At 53.5% G+C, this 15836-nt stretch overlaps 1 protein-coding gene across 1 annotated transcript in view; it reads right to left on the reverse strand.

Moving 5' to 3' along the window:
- Positions 1–15836, reverse strand: part of NOS1AP (nitric oxide synthase 1 (neuronal) adaptor protein) — a gene marked incomplete at its 5' end in the record, with an annotated part of 46435 nt that extends 30599 nt beyond the window's left edge. Inside the window, 2 exons of the mRNA XM_009320688.1 lie at positions 5546–5617; positions 15801–15836. Coding sequence (XP_009318963.1) covers positions 5546–5617; positions 15801–15836 — 108 coding nt within the window. The remainder of the gene's footprint in view (positions 1–5545; positions 5618–15800) is intronic.

Consider the following 15836-nt stretch of genomic DNA (forward strand, 5'->3'; position numbering starts at 1 on the left):
CCAGCAGTGCCCAAAGCCCCATCCCTACCCAGCTTCCTCTGGGGCTCAGACCTCGCTTTCCAGCGTTAATGGCTCACGCTTCACACCTTCTTACCAGTTCAGATGCCTGCCCTCTGCCACATGGAGTCATTTACCTCCTTGAACTTGTAATTTTACTACATGCGCACTACAACAGAGTATACGTACAACTCACACTACTTATCGCTGCCAGTAACCTTCAAAGCTTTGCTGGAAAGCACTCACCACATCCTGGCCATGGTATTAACACAGACAGCAAAGCCAGGGCCACCACGCTTTGGCCAACTTCCCTGGAAACCATCCCTCCCCTATGGGCAGTCTTGGTCAAAAGGCTGCCCTGGTGAATCTGGGTACTAATTTAACCAGTTTATTGATTAAATACTAATCACAGGATGAGATCCTGACTTATTTCATGCAATCGAGTAGGCGGCACGTTGGTAGCAATACCGGACTAGCCATTATTTTATTACGAAGTTAGGGGCACTGGTGGTGCCGGGAGAAATGCAATGAACTTGCCCAGAAGCCTTCACCCTTTTTACTGCAATTGTCAGAACACTGAAAGAGCAATTGAAATTATTACAGATATCCCTTCGGTTCCTCCCAGATCTAATACAATGTAATCTTGTTCATCTCAGATAATCACATCAAGTCATTAGCTCACCGACAATTCACTGAGTGCCGTGACTTGGCAAAGAGCAGGCTGCGCTCTTCAGGTGGCCAAAGCTCGAGCATCTCCTGGCCAACCCACTGCCTGCTGCCCAAGTGCCCCGCAGGCAGTGGGGGGTGGGCTGCCCCCAGGCAGGGCTCATGCATGCAGGGGCAGCTCGCTTTCAAATCCTGCTCCGTTTTACGGCAGGGACAGCCATGCTGCTCCTTGCATGATGAAAGGAGGGAAAAAAAAAAAAAAGCATCATTGTAAATGACCTAACGTTTTTAAAAACTTGCCATGGCAGGAACAGGGGTATCTCAGAAATATTTTAATTAAATGAGCTCAAAATTACACCAGGCGCTCTGCACAAATAAACTGGCCAAACCTATCAGTTTTCACACCAGTCCGACTGCATGTGGCTTGCAGAGGATGCAAAAATCTTGCTTTAAACAAGCTTGTAGAAATTCAGCAATTTTGCCAATTTGCTAAAATAGAGCTTAGCTATGCAAAGCAGCAGAAGTCCCACAAAATCAGATGTACCTGACAGAGTAGGAGGTGTAGAGGAGCTAGATTTTAAAGTGCTTGAAATGCCTCCTTGTTTTGAGCCTGCAAAACTCAGCTGGACACTTCCCAGAAAAAGGCTTGCAGAAGACTTCCACAGAAGCAGCTTTTAAGAAGTGCCTATATAGGATTTCATCCTTTCTGGCATCAAAGAAAACCTGGATTAAAGCTGCACTCAGCAATCCAAGTAGCAAAAAAAGGATGATTCCAAATTCTCTAGAACGACTGCACCAAGCTCCAGCCAGGTAGCACTGGCTGCACTGGAGACATGCCAGGAGCACAGAGAGGAAAGCATTTGCATGTATTTACATCACGACAACATAAAAAATACACAGTGATTGTTGTCATTTAGGGCCCCATGTGCTCAGCCATTCTGAAAAAAAAAAAAGAAAGGATGTTTTGCAGCTAGCTCAGGCACTTTAAACTGAAATCTTCAACAACTCACAGTCCTTATGGTTTGGAAGATGCATCAGTTGGACTGTTGCTCTCCAGTACCGTAACATCCTCTTCGGTAACTGATGGACGTATGACCTGTCCCAGACCACTCTCATCAGCTCCCATCTGAATTTCTCAAGCTTTGCCTGTGACTGGCACAGAGCAGAAGAGCACCGTGGCCTCCTAGGAAGCTGCTGGGCAAGGAGAGCCTGGGCAAGGAAGGTCCCCTGGGCTCACACCAACAGGCCAGGCTGGCCGCAGCTTTAACAACCATTTAGTTACTGTTGAGCTTGGGACTTTTTGATGTTTGGGTGCCCACGGGTAACTATCTGGACTTACGGATCGGTTTCTCACACCTTGCATCCAGAGGAGCCAAGGAGCATTTTGAAGGCCAACCTACCCCAGCAGTTTAGGGCATGAAGCAACATGGACCGGGTCACCCTGTTTTGGGATGAGGAGGAGAAGGGGTTCAGTTGTACAAACACAAGCCCAACTGCTTGTCAGGAAAACAAGCCCTGGCCTATTGTATTTATTAGTACTGATGTGGCCATCGGTGCTCTGCAGGAAAGCCAGAAGATGTAGGCTTTGGAGGAAAGCTGCAGCAAATGCTCATGAAATTGCTGTCCAAGTGCATCCTTGGCACGGCTAATGTCCTGTTCCACTGAGTCCTTTCAGGGCCAGGGATTTGCACCAAGATGCAGAGCAAGACAGGGCTGCATCCCCAGCAAGCCCAGCCGATGCAGGCAGGAAAAGCAGGAAGGCAGAGGCAGCTGGCTGAGCACGTCCCCTTCCCTCCTTGCCCTTGAGCTGCAAGAATCCCGGGAATTCTCCAACATCCTCCTGCTTCTGGACAGAAACCCTCCCTCCATCCAGCACCATGAGGATGGCCATGCCACTGCCAGCCCTTCAGCAAGGGGGAGGAAAGGGATGGCATCCCTGCCCTGCAATGCTGACTCCCTGTATAAAGTCCCTCTCAACCCAGATCCACAAAAGGGACAAGATTTGGGCTTAAAACATTTTGCTCTGGTGGAGCTGTTCTGCCCACAGCCATTGCTCTGCTTTGCTCTCGGGAGAGTGGCAGCAGGGTGGCAGAGTCCAGCCCGGAGCAGGAATCCCAGCAATGCCGGCTATGCCATGTCCTCCTCTTTGCCCCCAAAGGGTCAGGTCTCCATCTAAACAGGAAGCTGGGGTCAAGCCCGCACACTTGCCCTCGGAGTCCCGACTGCTGGGGAGGAGAGGGGAGGCAGCGCTGCAGGAGCTGCTGCTGCTCATGGCCCCGTCCCTCCCTGCTCCCAGCCCAGGGCAGGCAGTTATGGGGGGCTTCCAGGGAGCTCTCCCCCTTGGGACCCCCGCTGTCGGGCAGGGTGCTTCCTCACTTCTTTGCAGGATCATTTTTTTTGTCATTTAGTAAATAGAGGCAAAGCCCAGTAAGCAGCTAGGGCAAAGGCAGCACCGAGAAAGGGGAGTTGCAGCGGCAGGGGGACAGTGAGAGTCCCCCTCCTTCACCAGCAGCAACTAACTCCAAACAAACTGGGACACAGCACTTTCTCCCTAAACCAGGGACTGCATTAAAAACCATACAAACCTCAGGGTCAGCAGCTGCTTCACACACCACATGCAGAACCGCTGCAGCTTGCACTTGAAGATCTCTCATTGCTTGCTTTCTGTGCCTAAATAAGCTTTTTCTTCCTCTGGTTTCCCCATGCCAGTATTTTGGGATTACTTTATTCCTTAAAGAACACAACTACCCTTCTGCTTTAAGAAGGACACGCATTCCTTGACCTCCAGCCAAACTGAAACCAGCCTCCGGCACCCAGCCCAGCCAGCGAATGCCCTTGCAACGCCACGGTAACATCTTGCTGCTGGGTGCAACGGCAGCGCAAAACACGGGAAACCAGGGAAGGGCTATACACGTAAACTCTGGTCAAACAAACCATCCTGGCATCACCTTCACAAACAGCACCCCGCGATAAATAAACAGACATTAAAAGTCTCTCTGGCCAATCTGATCTGCAAACTCACGACCTTTCAATGACTTGCATCTCTCCCATCTTACACTAGATCAAGAAAGCCTGAGCACATTTCAAGCACATCATTCCTCATGAGAAATCATTATTTTGCCCTAGTTTGTGTCCTTTCCCTGCCATTCAGAGCTTTATCTATGAATTTTCTTGACTATGCTTAAGTTTATTTATATTCGTCAACAAGGATGTTTTGGTGTTTGGGTTTTTTTTTTTCCTAGGGTTTATTTAAGCCCTCAAAGTTGTGCCAAATCTCCCATACTGACGTGGAGTTATGTGATTTTGGGGCTGGAGCTGCATTCTTTCAAAAGTCTTATCTTGAAAGGCAGCAGAGGAAACAGCTGTTTATAAGAGCTCTTGATGGCGTGACCGCTGTTCTGTCCCAGACCTCATTTGGAACCAACGTGGGCAAACCTAATGCCATAAAGGACTTCTCAACTTGTGCACCGGCCACAGCATTAACCACCACCAAGAGGACAGGGCAGCAGGTAGGAAAGCTGCTGAGAAAAGCCCACAAACTATTTATGCGCTGAAAGTTTGAAACAGAAGAGCCTTGCAATCTGTGTCCTTGGGATATGATACTCCTGTCCTTGGGATAGGATACTCCTCTCCTCCTCCGGCGATGAGAAAAGAGAAAATGAGATTATAGCAAGAGTCTGCAGGAGGAGCTGAGAGAGGAGCAGGTCAACAGCCAAGCTGCTCAGCCACACGAGCAGGTCCAGCGCTCATGGGATCCCACGAGGCCACCAGAAAGACAGCTCATGCATTACTCAACTCCCTGCGACTATCCTCAGCTCCTTCCAATTAAAAGTGCTGTTCCCAGGAGAGCGCCATCCCTGGAAGATAGGGCAGACCCCTTGCTGTGACCCACAGAGCAGACCAAATTACCTGTGCCTGTGGCCACACCACCACCACGTACATCGGACCAAGGTCCAACCACTGCCCAAAGGGCTGTCTTGTGCATCGGACAGCAGTCAAGCTCCTGCTGTTTTAAGCCTTGGGCAGCGAGCTCGCTGGGTGTGTGGTTTGCTCACCTCCCAGCCCACCCTTGAACACTTTCCAGTTGTGCAGGCGAGAGGCCAAGGTGCAGAGGAAAAGCTCCTCTCCTGGCTATCGGCCAAGCATTATACGGCAACAGCTCCCCGTATCCTGACTATAAGTATTTTGGGAAGCCAGATGACTTCATTACCAGCTGACATCCCCTGACCTACTCGCTGTTAAACAAGCTTGCTGCTGGTCGACCCCAGAGCTCATTACTCAGCGTTTTAATTTGCACATTGCCATTTACCAGGCACTAACCTGCTGGCATATCCAGGCAGCACCCGAATTTTCACGCAGCTGAAGCTCTTACGCATGCAGTAAAACACAAACGTACCTCTTCCACAAGTAGTTTGCTGTTACCTTTGAATTGGGACTGACACATGAGGAAATCCTCCGAATTGCGGACATGCTACAGTTTCCACCCGGTGCTGGCAGCCCCACATCCCACACCCGCCTTCCACCCCATCCCCGTCTCCGCAGCACACGCTCCTGCACAGGATGCAGCACCATGAGCACAGAGACGGCTCTGCTACCACTCGGGCTGCAGCTAACCCCAGCCACGGCAGATGGGATGCCCACGTACCACGGGGCATAGCCAGTGTTGGGGATGCTCCAAACGTGACGGTGTGGCACATGAAGCTTGCAGGCACCGTGCCCGGGTTACAGGGCGATCTCAGTGGAGAGAGGGACGGTGAAAAATAGAGTTATGAATAACCTGGAGGACAGGACTTATGTGAGAGAAGGCTGTAAGCGGAGACAGAGGAGCGGTACCCCTGCTCCCCCGACGCAGAAGGGGAAGGAGCATCCTCACCACACTCACCCTGATCCGCCGCATGGCTGTCACGATCTCCACCCGGCTGTTTGGCCGTGGCACATCCAGACTCCCGATGTACTAGAGGGAAAGAAAGAGCCAATTAGTCAAGTTTCCACAGCACTGGAAACCTCACGGTCCCACCATGGCCTCGATGGCATCCCTGGGGGGAACCCAGGGTCCCTTCTGGGGAACAAGCGGCATGTTGCCCACTGCACCTGAAGCCTTGCACGCTTCCCACCACAAAGCTGTTCCCTCACCATAACATTTCAAGGATTCAGCCGACCTTATTCTAACAATAAAATAACTTCAGTAATCAGGCCAGCAGGACTCATTCATCTATGCCGTGATCAAAGTACAGAGGTATAAGCCAATATCCCCTCGGCTGCATTGAGTCATCTATTATAGACCTGAATATTGGAATATCCCTAAAATAGCTGGGGCAACCTGTCCTGTGACAGGCCCTTCACTATTTAATTATAGCCCTGCCAAACCCTTGGCTGTTTTTGCAGCAATGCTGAGCCTCCAGGCCAAGCCTCCAGAATAAAGGAGCCGCTTTGTTATTCAAAGGGGACCAAAGGCAGCACTGCTGCGACCCAGCACGGAGAGATGCCGAACAAAAACCTTTTCAAAAATAAAATGGAAGAGGGCAGATTCAGAAGAAGGATCAGAAAACAGACAAGCGATGCAGAGTCAATGCGGAGCACTAAAAACGTGTAGTTAGAAGAAAAGCATTTTGAATCTATTTACTAGCCCCCTGTGCTCCCACACTTCATCTCGACACAAGCACTGACGTAACCCTCTGCAGCGCAACATGGGCACTAAACCTGACAGGGCTGTATGTTCCTGTGAGTACGGCCATAACCTTTGCTGACACCATGAAAACCCAGGTCACTGGTTTCAAGCACCAGTGCCGAGATGGGTGCTTAAATGGCTGACTATGTGCTAGGGATCGTCGTACAGGCAGAGGCCACAGAGAGGGGTTATTTCTCACCCAGCATCGCTGCAGGACTCCCGGCTCCTTTCCGCTGGGACGCTGCTGTCATCTCTATTGAGGGCACAGAGCAGGGGCTGCACAACCACCCCTGGGTTTTGTGTGTGCGTGCAGTCCCAGAGAGCCCTCCTTGCTTACCCTCTGTGCCCGCACCCCAAACTCAACAAGCCCACCTGCATGGTGAGGCCATCCCCAGCAGCATGGCTCCTGCCTCGGGTGCAGATGGAGGCAGGCCTCCAGCGAGCGGCACTGGGCAGTCGGTGCCGAGAGTAGATGCAAAGAGAGAGGATATAAAAATAAACACCAAACAGCTGGCATGTTCGTGACGGGCTGAGCAGGCTGCCACAGTGCAGGGCAGCTTTATGTAACTGGGGACTAAAGCCCACGACGCACGCCGCCGACAAAGGCGGCATTAACTGCCCAGACCCCAACTGCTGAATGCCTGACTGCAAAAGCACAAGTCTTGATAAGTTTTTAGTCGCATCCCCTAAATGGAGCCTTCCCACCCCTTCAAAGGTTCAGGTCACATTAAGAGAGGCGTCTTTGACATCAATCAATTCCCTTTTCTTATATAAAGTCTGGAAACCATCAGTAAAAAGTAGGAGATGAGGAGGACGACTGAGGCAGCCAGAGCCCTGGGCATACAGTCACCGTGCGGCACATAAGGGAGAAACCTTTCCCCATCTTGCCCCGCCAGGAGAACATCTTGGCTCCACAGCACCTCTCCCTCCGAGCCTCCCCACGTCACTCTTCTGCCGGGACCACCCGGCACTGCTTCCCACTAACCTGCAAGGGAGACTTCTTAGCTTGAATTATGAGAAGGACAGACTTTTGCTAGCAAAAGGGACAGCCAGAGGATGCCTATCTTCTTCTAGCTATTCCCAGCAGCACGAGGTCACTGCCACTGGAGGGGTAAATCGCTTTCCTTGCACAGGTGAGTGCAGAGTACAGCCACATGCAAGGACAGGGCAAGCGGTGGCAGCTATCAGTCGGGCAGGAGACAGCCCCGTCCACTGCTGGCTCTCACAGCCACATGAATTCGAGCAATGCCAATCTCCTGGCTGACGACCACAACCTCGTCCAGCAGCAACACTCAGTCATGCCCGTAATTGCATGAGCGAGCCCGGCAGGGCTGGGCCACCCCATAAGCAAGTGATAGAGCAGAAACCAGACACCACCTTGGACCTCCTTGGATGGCCCTCCTGAAAAACAGCACCAGCAGTAGGAAGCATCTTGATGCCATCCTATAAACGCCCCTTTATTCAGCTATTCCCCTCCAGCCCATGCTTGCAAGCACCTGAACCAAGGGGCTCAGGTCACAAACCATGCAGGATTCACCTCTGCTTCCAAACCTGGGCTCCAGGGCATCCTGCTGCATCCCGCACCCAGGAGTGTGGCTCTACCAGAGCCCGCGGCACCTCCAGCCCCAGCATGGGCTCACTTCACACAATTACTGTGCTCACAGCTCCAAAAACACCCACCTCTCCCTCCACTCTGCAGGCAGGTATTTTTTTTGCACATTTCACAAAACTCAACAGGTGGACAAAGTCTCCCCAGATTATTTCTGCCTTCAGGGCAGAAATCACAAGCAGGAACTGCACTGCAGAGGAGTAACCCTTCACAATGTGATGAGTATTCTCCCAAAAATGTGGACTTGGAGGTCGGCCTTTCAGCTAAACTACTATTTCCCAGGCGAGGAGTGGGGATGGCCCGAGAAACCACCCGTATTTATTAGTGATTTGCAGGCGATAAGCGCACCAAGGGCTGCTCCTTCTCTGCTCCACTCTCCTCCAGCCCTCCTACTCACAGCACTGACTTTTCATTTCAGGAAGAGGTGTGGGAAAAAGCAGGTGAGGCAGAGACGAGGATCAGCAAAGCAGCAGGAGCCTCCGGGGTGGAGGACTCCCCCCTCACCCCACCCCAACGCTGAGACCCATCTTCCCCCTCCTGGGGCAGGAGCCCCAGGGAGCCCCGAGAATGGGGGCTCCCAGCCCCCAGGCATGGGCTTTTGACTTCCTTTAAAATCTGCATGCCCCAAGCGAGGTGCCAGGCGTGGCGGTGGCCCTGGTCCCTGCAGGGGCCGATGCCCCACCTCCCAGGGCTTGGGCCAGCATCCATGCCAGCAGGTAAACCCCGCGGGAAAGGGAGGCATTGGGGCTGGGGCTGAGCCCGGGGAGGAGAAAGGAAGGCACCCGAGACAAAAGGAAGGAAAATAAAGCTGTATGAAAGAGAGCTGACAAAGAAAAACCCATGAAAGAACCCACCCTCCCCAAGCCCCCAGGAACTGAGGAGGAGGAAACCACATGCACATAATGCAGGACGCAGCTTTCCCAAATAATCGCTTCCAGATCCATGGCCTCACCACCCTGCCAGCAGATGGGGAGCAGAGGTGGAGCCCCCCACCTGCACCCAAGAGCCAGGCGGGATTAGGGGTCACTGAGCCCCATGCTCTGAAGGCCGGGGGGCACGGCTGGCTCCATGGGGAGGGCAGTCCCAGGCAGCCTCCTCCTCCCCGGCCTAATTAGGAGGAGAAAGGCCGCCCGCTCGGAGCACCAGTGAATGGGCAGCCGAGGGGGTCCCTCCTGTAACGAGGCACTCTGGCAGCCCCACAAAGGCAGCACTCACATCGTAAATGGCCAGAGTCACTTGGGGCTGCGTCGCCCGGTGGCATGGGCAGGCAGGCACAAAGCACCTATTTTGCAGGGTGGTTTGAGTCCCCCGCTCCTCCTCATCCCCGTGTGTGGGACGCAGCCTTCCATTGGTCCTTCCAGGGACCCTAGAAAGGGCAGCCCCTCTTCCTGCCATTGCACAGGCTCGGTGGCCGTCACCCATCGGGCTTCTCGACACCCAAAGGGAGCTTGCTTGCGGTCCCCCTCCCATGCAGATAGGCTCCCCTGTCTGTGCCAGGCACAGCTGGAAGGGGCCTGCAGACACAGCCCACACCATGCACCCTCCGCCCATGGCTTACAAAAGACCTGTCCAGTTCAGGGAAATACCAGTCCTCCCCAGGCCAGAGGAAAAAAACCCAAGAAAACAAAGGAGAGCATTTTGCCAAAGCCATGTTTGCACAAGTCACTTAGTTTCTCATTTTTCCTTGAGGTTTTTTAATATTGCTTGTTTTCTGCTCTGTCAGAAATGAATTTTCTTAAGAAGGTGCTTTTTCTGGTGGGAGGTGGGAGGTATTTTCGGAAAACCAAAGGCAAATTGCATCCCTGACAGGGGGACACCTTCCAAGGGGTGTTGATGAGACCCCTTGCGGGTGGTGGGCAGAGGTGGGCAGCAAAAGCCTTGCTGGAGGGAGGCACGCTGCCTCTCTGCCAGCCCAATACTGCATGCAAAGGTCAGGGCTGACTCCTACCCAACTTACAGGGGAGCCTAGACTGGCTGGCTGCCGGGTTTCCAGCTTCGAAAGCCACCCTAAGTCAGAGAGCTTGCCACAGATAAGGAGCCACTGCTTCTGCAGAGGAGCTGAAGGCAGGCAGCATGGCAGCGCAGGCAGAGGAGATGTTGGCACCAGCCCCAGACTGGGGCATCGCACCATGGGCTATGCAGCCATCCTCAGGGCCAGGAGAGACTCGTTCGACCAGAGGACCCTGCACCCGGGCTGGGGAGAGGTTACCTGAGGTACCGGCAGCTGGGTGGGAGGCATAAGATACAGGGTGCGAGGGTCCCAAGATTTCTGAAGAGTCCAGTGTGGCATGAGGCCACACCAGGTACTTGGACATCAGCCCCATGACACACGGCTGTGCCACAAAGCGAGGGCCAAAGTGCTCGGGCACCAGCCCCCAGCCAGGCGCCCTGAGATTTGAAATCTGTTTCCCCAGTGCCTGGGGAAACACCCAGCCTCTCTGATAAGGGCTTCTCCCTGGGCTGCCATGGTCAGGGAAAGCAAGGAGAAATCCAGTTCCTGGGACTTTTGCTGTCCCAGTGCTCCCACTCTCCCATGCACAACCTGAACCCGCGGAGCCACAGGGTTGGGCTGGCACAGCCCCAGCTCTGCCCTGCACCCCAGGAACACCCAGCCTCACTGGAAGGAAAGGGGGGAAGTTTACTCAGACTGCGGTGGTGTGGGCTCAGAGGTCAAAAGGGATGGAAAAGTCAGGATGCCAGCTGACTTCAATGGAAAAAAGCCTTGGCTTTCCAGCCTGAGCCCAGCAGCCGGGTGCAGCAGGCTCTCTGCTGAGCTGGAGAGCTCCAGCCCTGCCCAGTCCTCCCTTAACAGGGCTCTGCACCCAGAGGACACTAGGGTGCATCCAGCCCCGGGAGCCAGGTAGTTTAACGCAGCGTTTCGGACCCGTCCAGAGCTACACAACCAGCCAGAGGGCATTAACACAGGGACACCTCACGCCAGGCACCACTGGTCAAGCTGATACCCTAAGGATATCAGTGTTTCCCTGCCTGCTGATCCTGGAAATGCTTGCACTGCCTATGAGCTGCACAGGTGCTCGAGCACCAGCAACACAGAGCTCTGGGGGTCCCAAGACAAGATCCCAGCGCCCACCAGAGCCATGTGCATTGCACCCACCCTCCCCTCTCACCGGCCAAAATGGGGCTCGCGCAATAAGGGGAGACACCTTTGCAGCAGGATGCGGCCCTGCAGCAAGGACACCAGGACACAGCGCAGGAGGGTGCAGCAGTAGAGCTTAAGTTTTTCCATGCCAATATACCAGGGCTGTCCACTCGCCCCCGTTTCTATACCCCGCCCAGCCACACCGCCCAGAGCTGCCCCCCACGCAGGGGCTGAGCTTCCTGCACTTACACCCAGCTACAGCCTTAACAGGCATTCGTGTACAGGATGCACAAGACCCGAGCACTTCAGCAGCCAGAAAGCAGGGCTGGGAGCATCCCACCCCCATTGCTTCTTCCTTGGGACCTTCTGGCATCTGCCAAGCCCACGCGTTGCCTGGCCAATACCCGCAGTCTGGGCACACACAGCTTTGCCAAATCCCAGCAGAGATTTTTTTTTTTCTGCTAAGAGCTTCACTAAGCAGCCTGTGAACTGACTTAACAAGTATGGCAGAAATATGCCACTGTTTCAGACGAGAACTTTTGTGGCACTTGGGAAGGTTATTTATAGCCTCGAGCAAGCAATCCCAGGCTAAATCACACTGCAGCTTTGCTCTGGGCTGAGCAGCCCTGACAGAGCACACCATACTCCAGAGCTGCCAGTACAAACAGACCCCAAATAAAGCTGCCAAGTCTCTCCCAGGCAGCTAAAGAGGTGCAGAGCTTCACACAACCTGTCTTCCAGCTTCCCAGCCCTCTGGGAAAGGGAAGCTCGCTGGGAAGGGAGCCTGAAGCAGAGGAGGGGAACTGAAGACCCCGACCAGAGGTGCCTGCAACTCAACGCACTTCAAACGCTTTTATGTATGGCCCCTACATACATAAAAATATACACAAGAGTGGAAACACACATGCATTTGCTGCTTAGTGTTCACCTGAGGCTATAATCCCTTTCCTGATAAAGTGATTACCTTTGCAGCAACCGGCAGGCATTGCAGGTGCCTTGGGAAGGTGGCGGCAGGTGAGCTGGAGGGGTTCATAGGAAGGGACATACTGGATCAGACTAAAGTCTCCTTCATGTCCCATCTCCAAACATAGACAGCAGCAGATGCTCGGTTCAACTTCAGTTTCCCACGCACAAAAGCAGAGAAAAGTACTGACAAACGTATGAGAGAACGCCTGGTTGCCAAGATCCCTTAAAGGGAAAAAAATACCCCACCACCACCCGAACCCAGAAACCCCACCTGTTGCCCAAAAGATCAGCAATCCTCCCAAGCCTCCAGTCCTGCATTTATCTGCAAACAGCTCTGATACCAGGAAAGCCGGGTCTCAGCACGTGTCTTGCCCCAGCCCATGGCAGTCCTGGACTGCAGGCGGTGGGTCTGCCTGAGGACCAAGGTTTGCTTGGACAGCCCCTTCTCCCCTCACCTGCAGATGGGACAGCAGGGGGGGTCCTTGCACCCACCTCCCCGCCTTACATTGGAAACCACATACATTAGGGCACTGCGAATGGATTAACGAGCCTCAGGACTGAAGGATTAACAGCTGTTCCCAAATAATGGGTATTTGGTAGGTGGGACCTTGCTCTGGATCACAGGATCTCCAGGGCAGGAGGAGAGCCCAGCGAGCTCCTGAGAGCAGCTCCAATGACGGGAGCCAGTAATGGCTTCCCTGTGCAAACCCAGCAGCACCCAGCACCCCTGCACTCAAACGGACGGGGGGTCCGGCAGTCCAACGACAGGCTCCACCACCCCATTTAATTCCCTCTACATGCTGATCTCTCTGGAGGCGTTGGAGTGGCCTGAGTCATGATTTCTGAATGTGCAGAATTGCTGGTGTTGCACAAGCTGGCCCTTGGGTTTTGTGCTGCAGCACCAAGGCTTTGGGAAGATAAGGAGTAAGCTCGCATCCCCCTCCTCCTCACCCCAATCGGAGAAGAGGTGCTGGGCGGAGAGGTGGAGGAGGACAGGAGTCTTTACTCTCTACATACCCATTTACTTAACCAGGAAACCATTGCACAAGTGGGAATTTATGCCTGCTCCCCTGTGCCATGCTGTAGATCCCAGCTCTTTCATCCGAATGCTTCAGCTAGCTCAAGAGGCCAGGCTTTTGATTTTATTCAACAATTCAGATCACAAGATGCAGAAGAAAGCGAATGCCCTGCCTTCCCTCGGAGCCAGCTCCCCCGATTCCCAGCAGCCTGGCCGAGGCGCCTCAGGGACACAGAGGAGTTTGATGCCAAGAGAGGTAGCCAATGAAAACAGATCCAAAAGTGTGAAATGTATTATTATTCCTAAAATGGAGTGGGATTTTCCAACTATTGGATTTCTCTCCAGAAAATGGATTAACATAATCCTTAGAGGACACTTTGCTCAGACTCGGTGTCCCTGTGCCAGAGCATATGGCTGCAAGAAGCTTCAGTGGGGACGAGCAACACAAGTCTCCTGATGGCATCGCATGTGACGGCACCACTTGCTTCAGAGCAAGTCCATCACTCTGTGCTTGAAAAGGGCCCAAATCCTGACTGCCTGTAGCCACCCACCCTGGGACACTGGGATTCCCTCGGGAGAGAAGCAAGGGGAACATCAGCATGGATGCCAGCAGCTACTGATGAACCAAAACATGCATTACATCCATTACATGTGCCATTTAAAGACAGTAGCAGATAGCGTAGGTCTGAGTGTAAAAATAAAATTAAAAATTAAAACAATAAATCAGCGCGTACCGACTCAGGCCCATGTTACCCCCCTGCGGTGAGCCCCAAGCAAGCTTGTCAGGAATCCTGGGCTGCTGGAGCAGAGACCACTGATCCAGCTGCTGTGGGCTGTAACATTGGGATCCTGCTGTCCACACTATCAGGAGGCTTTTAGGAGACAGGCACGCGAGTCCCGGCGCCCCAGCCGAGCATTTTTCTTCTTTAATCTTCCCCGAAAGTTCTGCTCTAAATCAAGAGTTCCTCATTTTTGTGACTCGCACTGGGTGCCTGGCCAAAACAAGAGCCACGCGGGTTTAAGTGCTCAGGATTCTTGGGGATAAAAGGAACTAAAGGAGTGTAAGCATTTAATTAGTCTCCAGCAATCTAATAAAAGGATGGAGTAATTGCCTAAGCCATCTGCATTCTGCATCTGGCATCAGGAGCTGCTGGAGAAACCCACAAATTCAGAAGCTGGATTTCGTACGGATTGTGCTTGGCATTAGCGCGCACCACAGGATACAAAATAAGAGAAAGAGGAGCTGACAAAGACTAATATGCACCACCCCATTAATGCAGCCAGACCGGCAGCATGGAAAAAGAGGTGAGCCATGAGCAGACCAAGGGGCAACTGAAGCCCTATCCCACTCCTCACCCCGGGCCACCCAAACCCGGCATGGAAGAGGCACAGCACTTATACCCAGGCACATGGGATTTAGAAAGGGGGATGCTTTGCAGCCTCCCCACAGGTGAGGGGTGAGCAGGTGCTGGCAGTAAAACAGCAATTGGCTCCAATAATCCAGGAGCAAAAGGCTGCAAAGCTGAATTTGCACAGTCTTCCCCAGGAAAGAGTTGCAAAGCAGGTTTAAGTTTGCTCCGTAAACAACTCCACTGCTGTTTTGCTCTCTGCAGCAGAGTGCCCGCCATCAGGCAGGCAACGGCCTCTGCAGAGGAACCCTCCCAGCCACGAGAAGAGCGGGAAATAACACAACTTCGGCACCCTCCAAGGAGCCGCAGCCTTGCCTCCGGGGCACTGCACAGGATTAGATGCCAAAGCTACGATTCTTCCCCTGCCAGCACCCGTGCTCCAAGGACAATGGTGTGCGACAGATGCCTCACTCCCTGTCGCTCAAAATCTGTTTTACACCAGTTTTTTTCCAAGTCAACCTCACTTGGAGTATCTCGTCAGCGTGACAACCGTATCCCGCAGGAACAGCAAAGGGGGCAAGATTTTATGTTTCCCCTTTTCAAATTTCATGGCCAGCTACTTCCCGGTGTACTGCCAGCCAGCACTACCTGCTCAGGGCTGGGCAACGCGGACGGGTAGCTTGGCTTTTTCCCAGCCTGCTGAGAAGGCGCAAGCACTCAGACTGTGGGAAGCCACAGCCTAAGTGAACTAAGAGACTGAGAGGTCCCAACAGAAAAAAAAAATAGCGCTTCCTGCCAAATCCACTAGCAAGAATGGTTTATATACGTAAGGAGAAATAGCAAGCTTTTATTTCGGGCGGCCCTGACCTCTTGCAATGCACCGCAAATGGCATGCAGTTCCTCCGTCCGCTCACACAATGAGTTTATCCCATTAGAGGAGCACCAGGGTACAAGGCATCCTGCAGGACACCAACCGTCCCCCATCACACCGGCACTCCAGCGTTACCCACAGCGCTGGAAACACAGAGCAAAGCCTGAGCCTTCCGCTCTTTCCCAGGAAAATGCGCACAGTCCCTGGCTCTCCTGGGCCAACGTCCCCAAACCACACCACACAGAGCCAAGGTGGGATGCAGGGCGAAGGAGGGAAAGCAACACGGTGACCCCACTCCAGCTTGACCCGTCTGTCCAGCTTCGACATCCTTACGGAATGGGTGAGAAGCCTCACCCAACACTTTGCAGCTGAGTTTGGGGGAGAGCAGGCAATGCCAACGGGAAGGGCTCCCGGGGAAAGTGGAGAAAACCCAAGGTTATGCGAAAAGAGAGCTGGAAAACGGGGAACCCCGGGAGGTCGGGGTGCAAGCGCTGGGCAGGGACCCCCGCGGAGCCCCCGCCGGTCCCCGCTGACCCCCTCCGCGCCCGCTGCCCACCTTGGCCTCGAAGCAGATGCCGTGCTGGAAGGCGGG

Source organism: Pygoscelis adeliae, unplaced genomic scaffold, assembly GCF_000699105.1.
Source record: "Pygoscelis adeliae isolate BGI_AS28 unplaced genomic scaffold, ASM69910v1 Scaffold402, whole genome shotgun sequence".
Lineage (NCBI taxonomy): Eukaryota > Metazoa > Chordata > Aves > Sphenisciformes > Spheniscidae > Pygoscelis > Pygoscelis adeliae.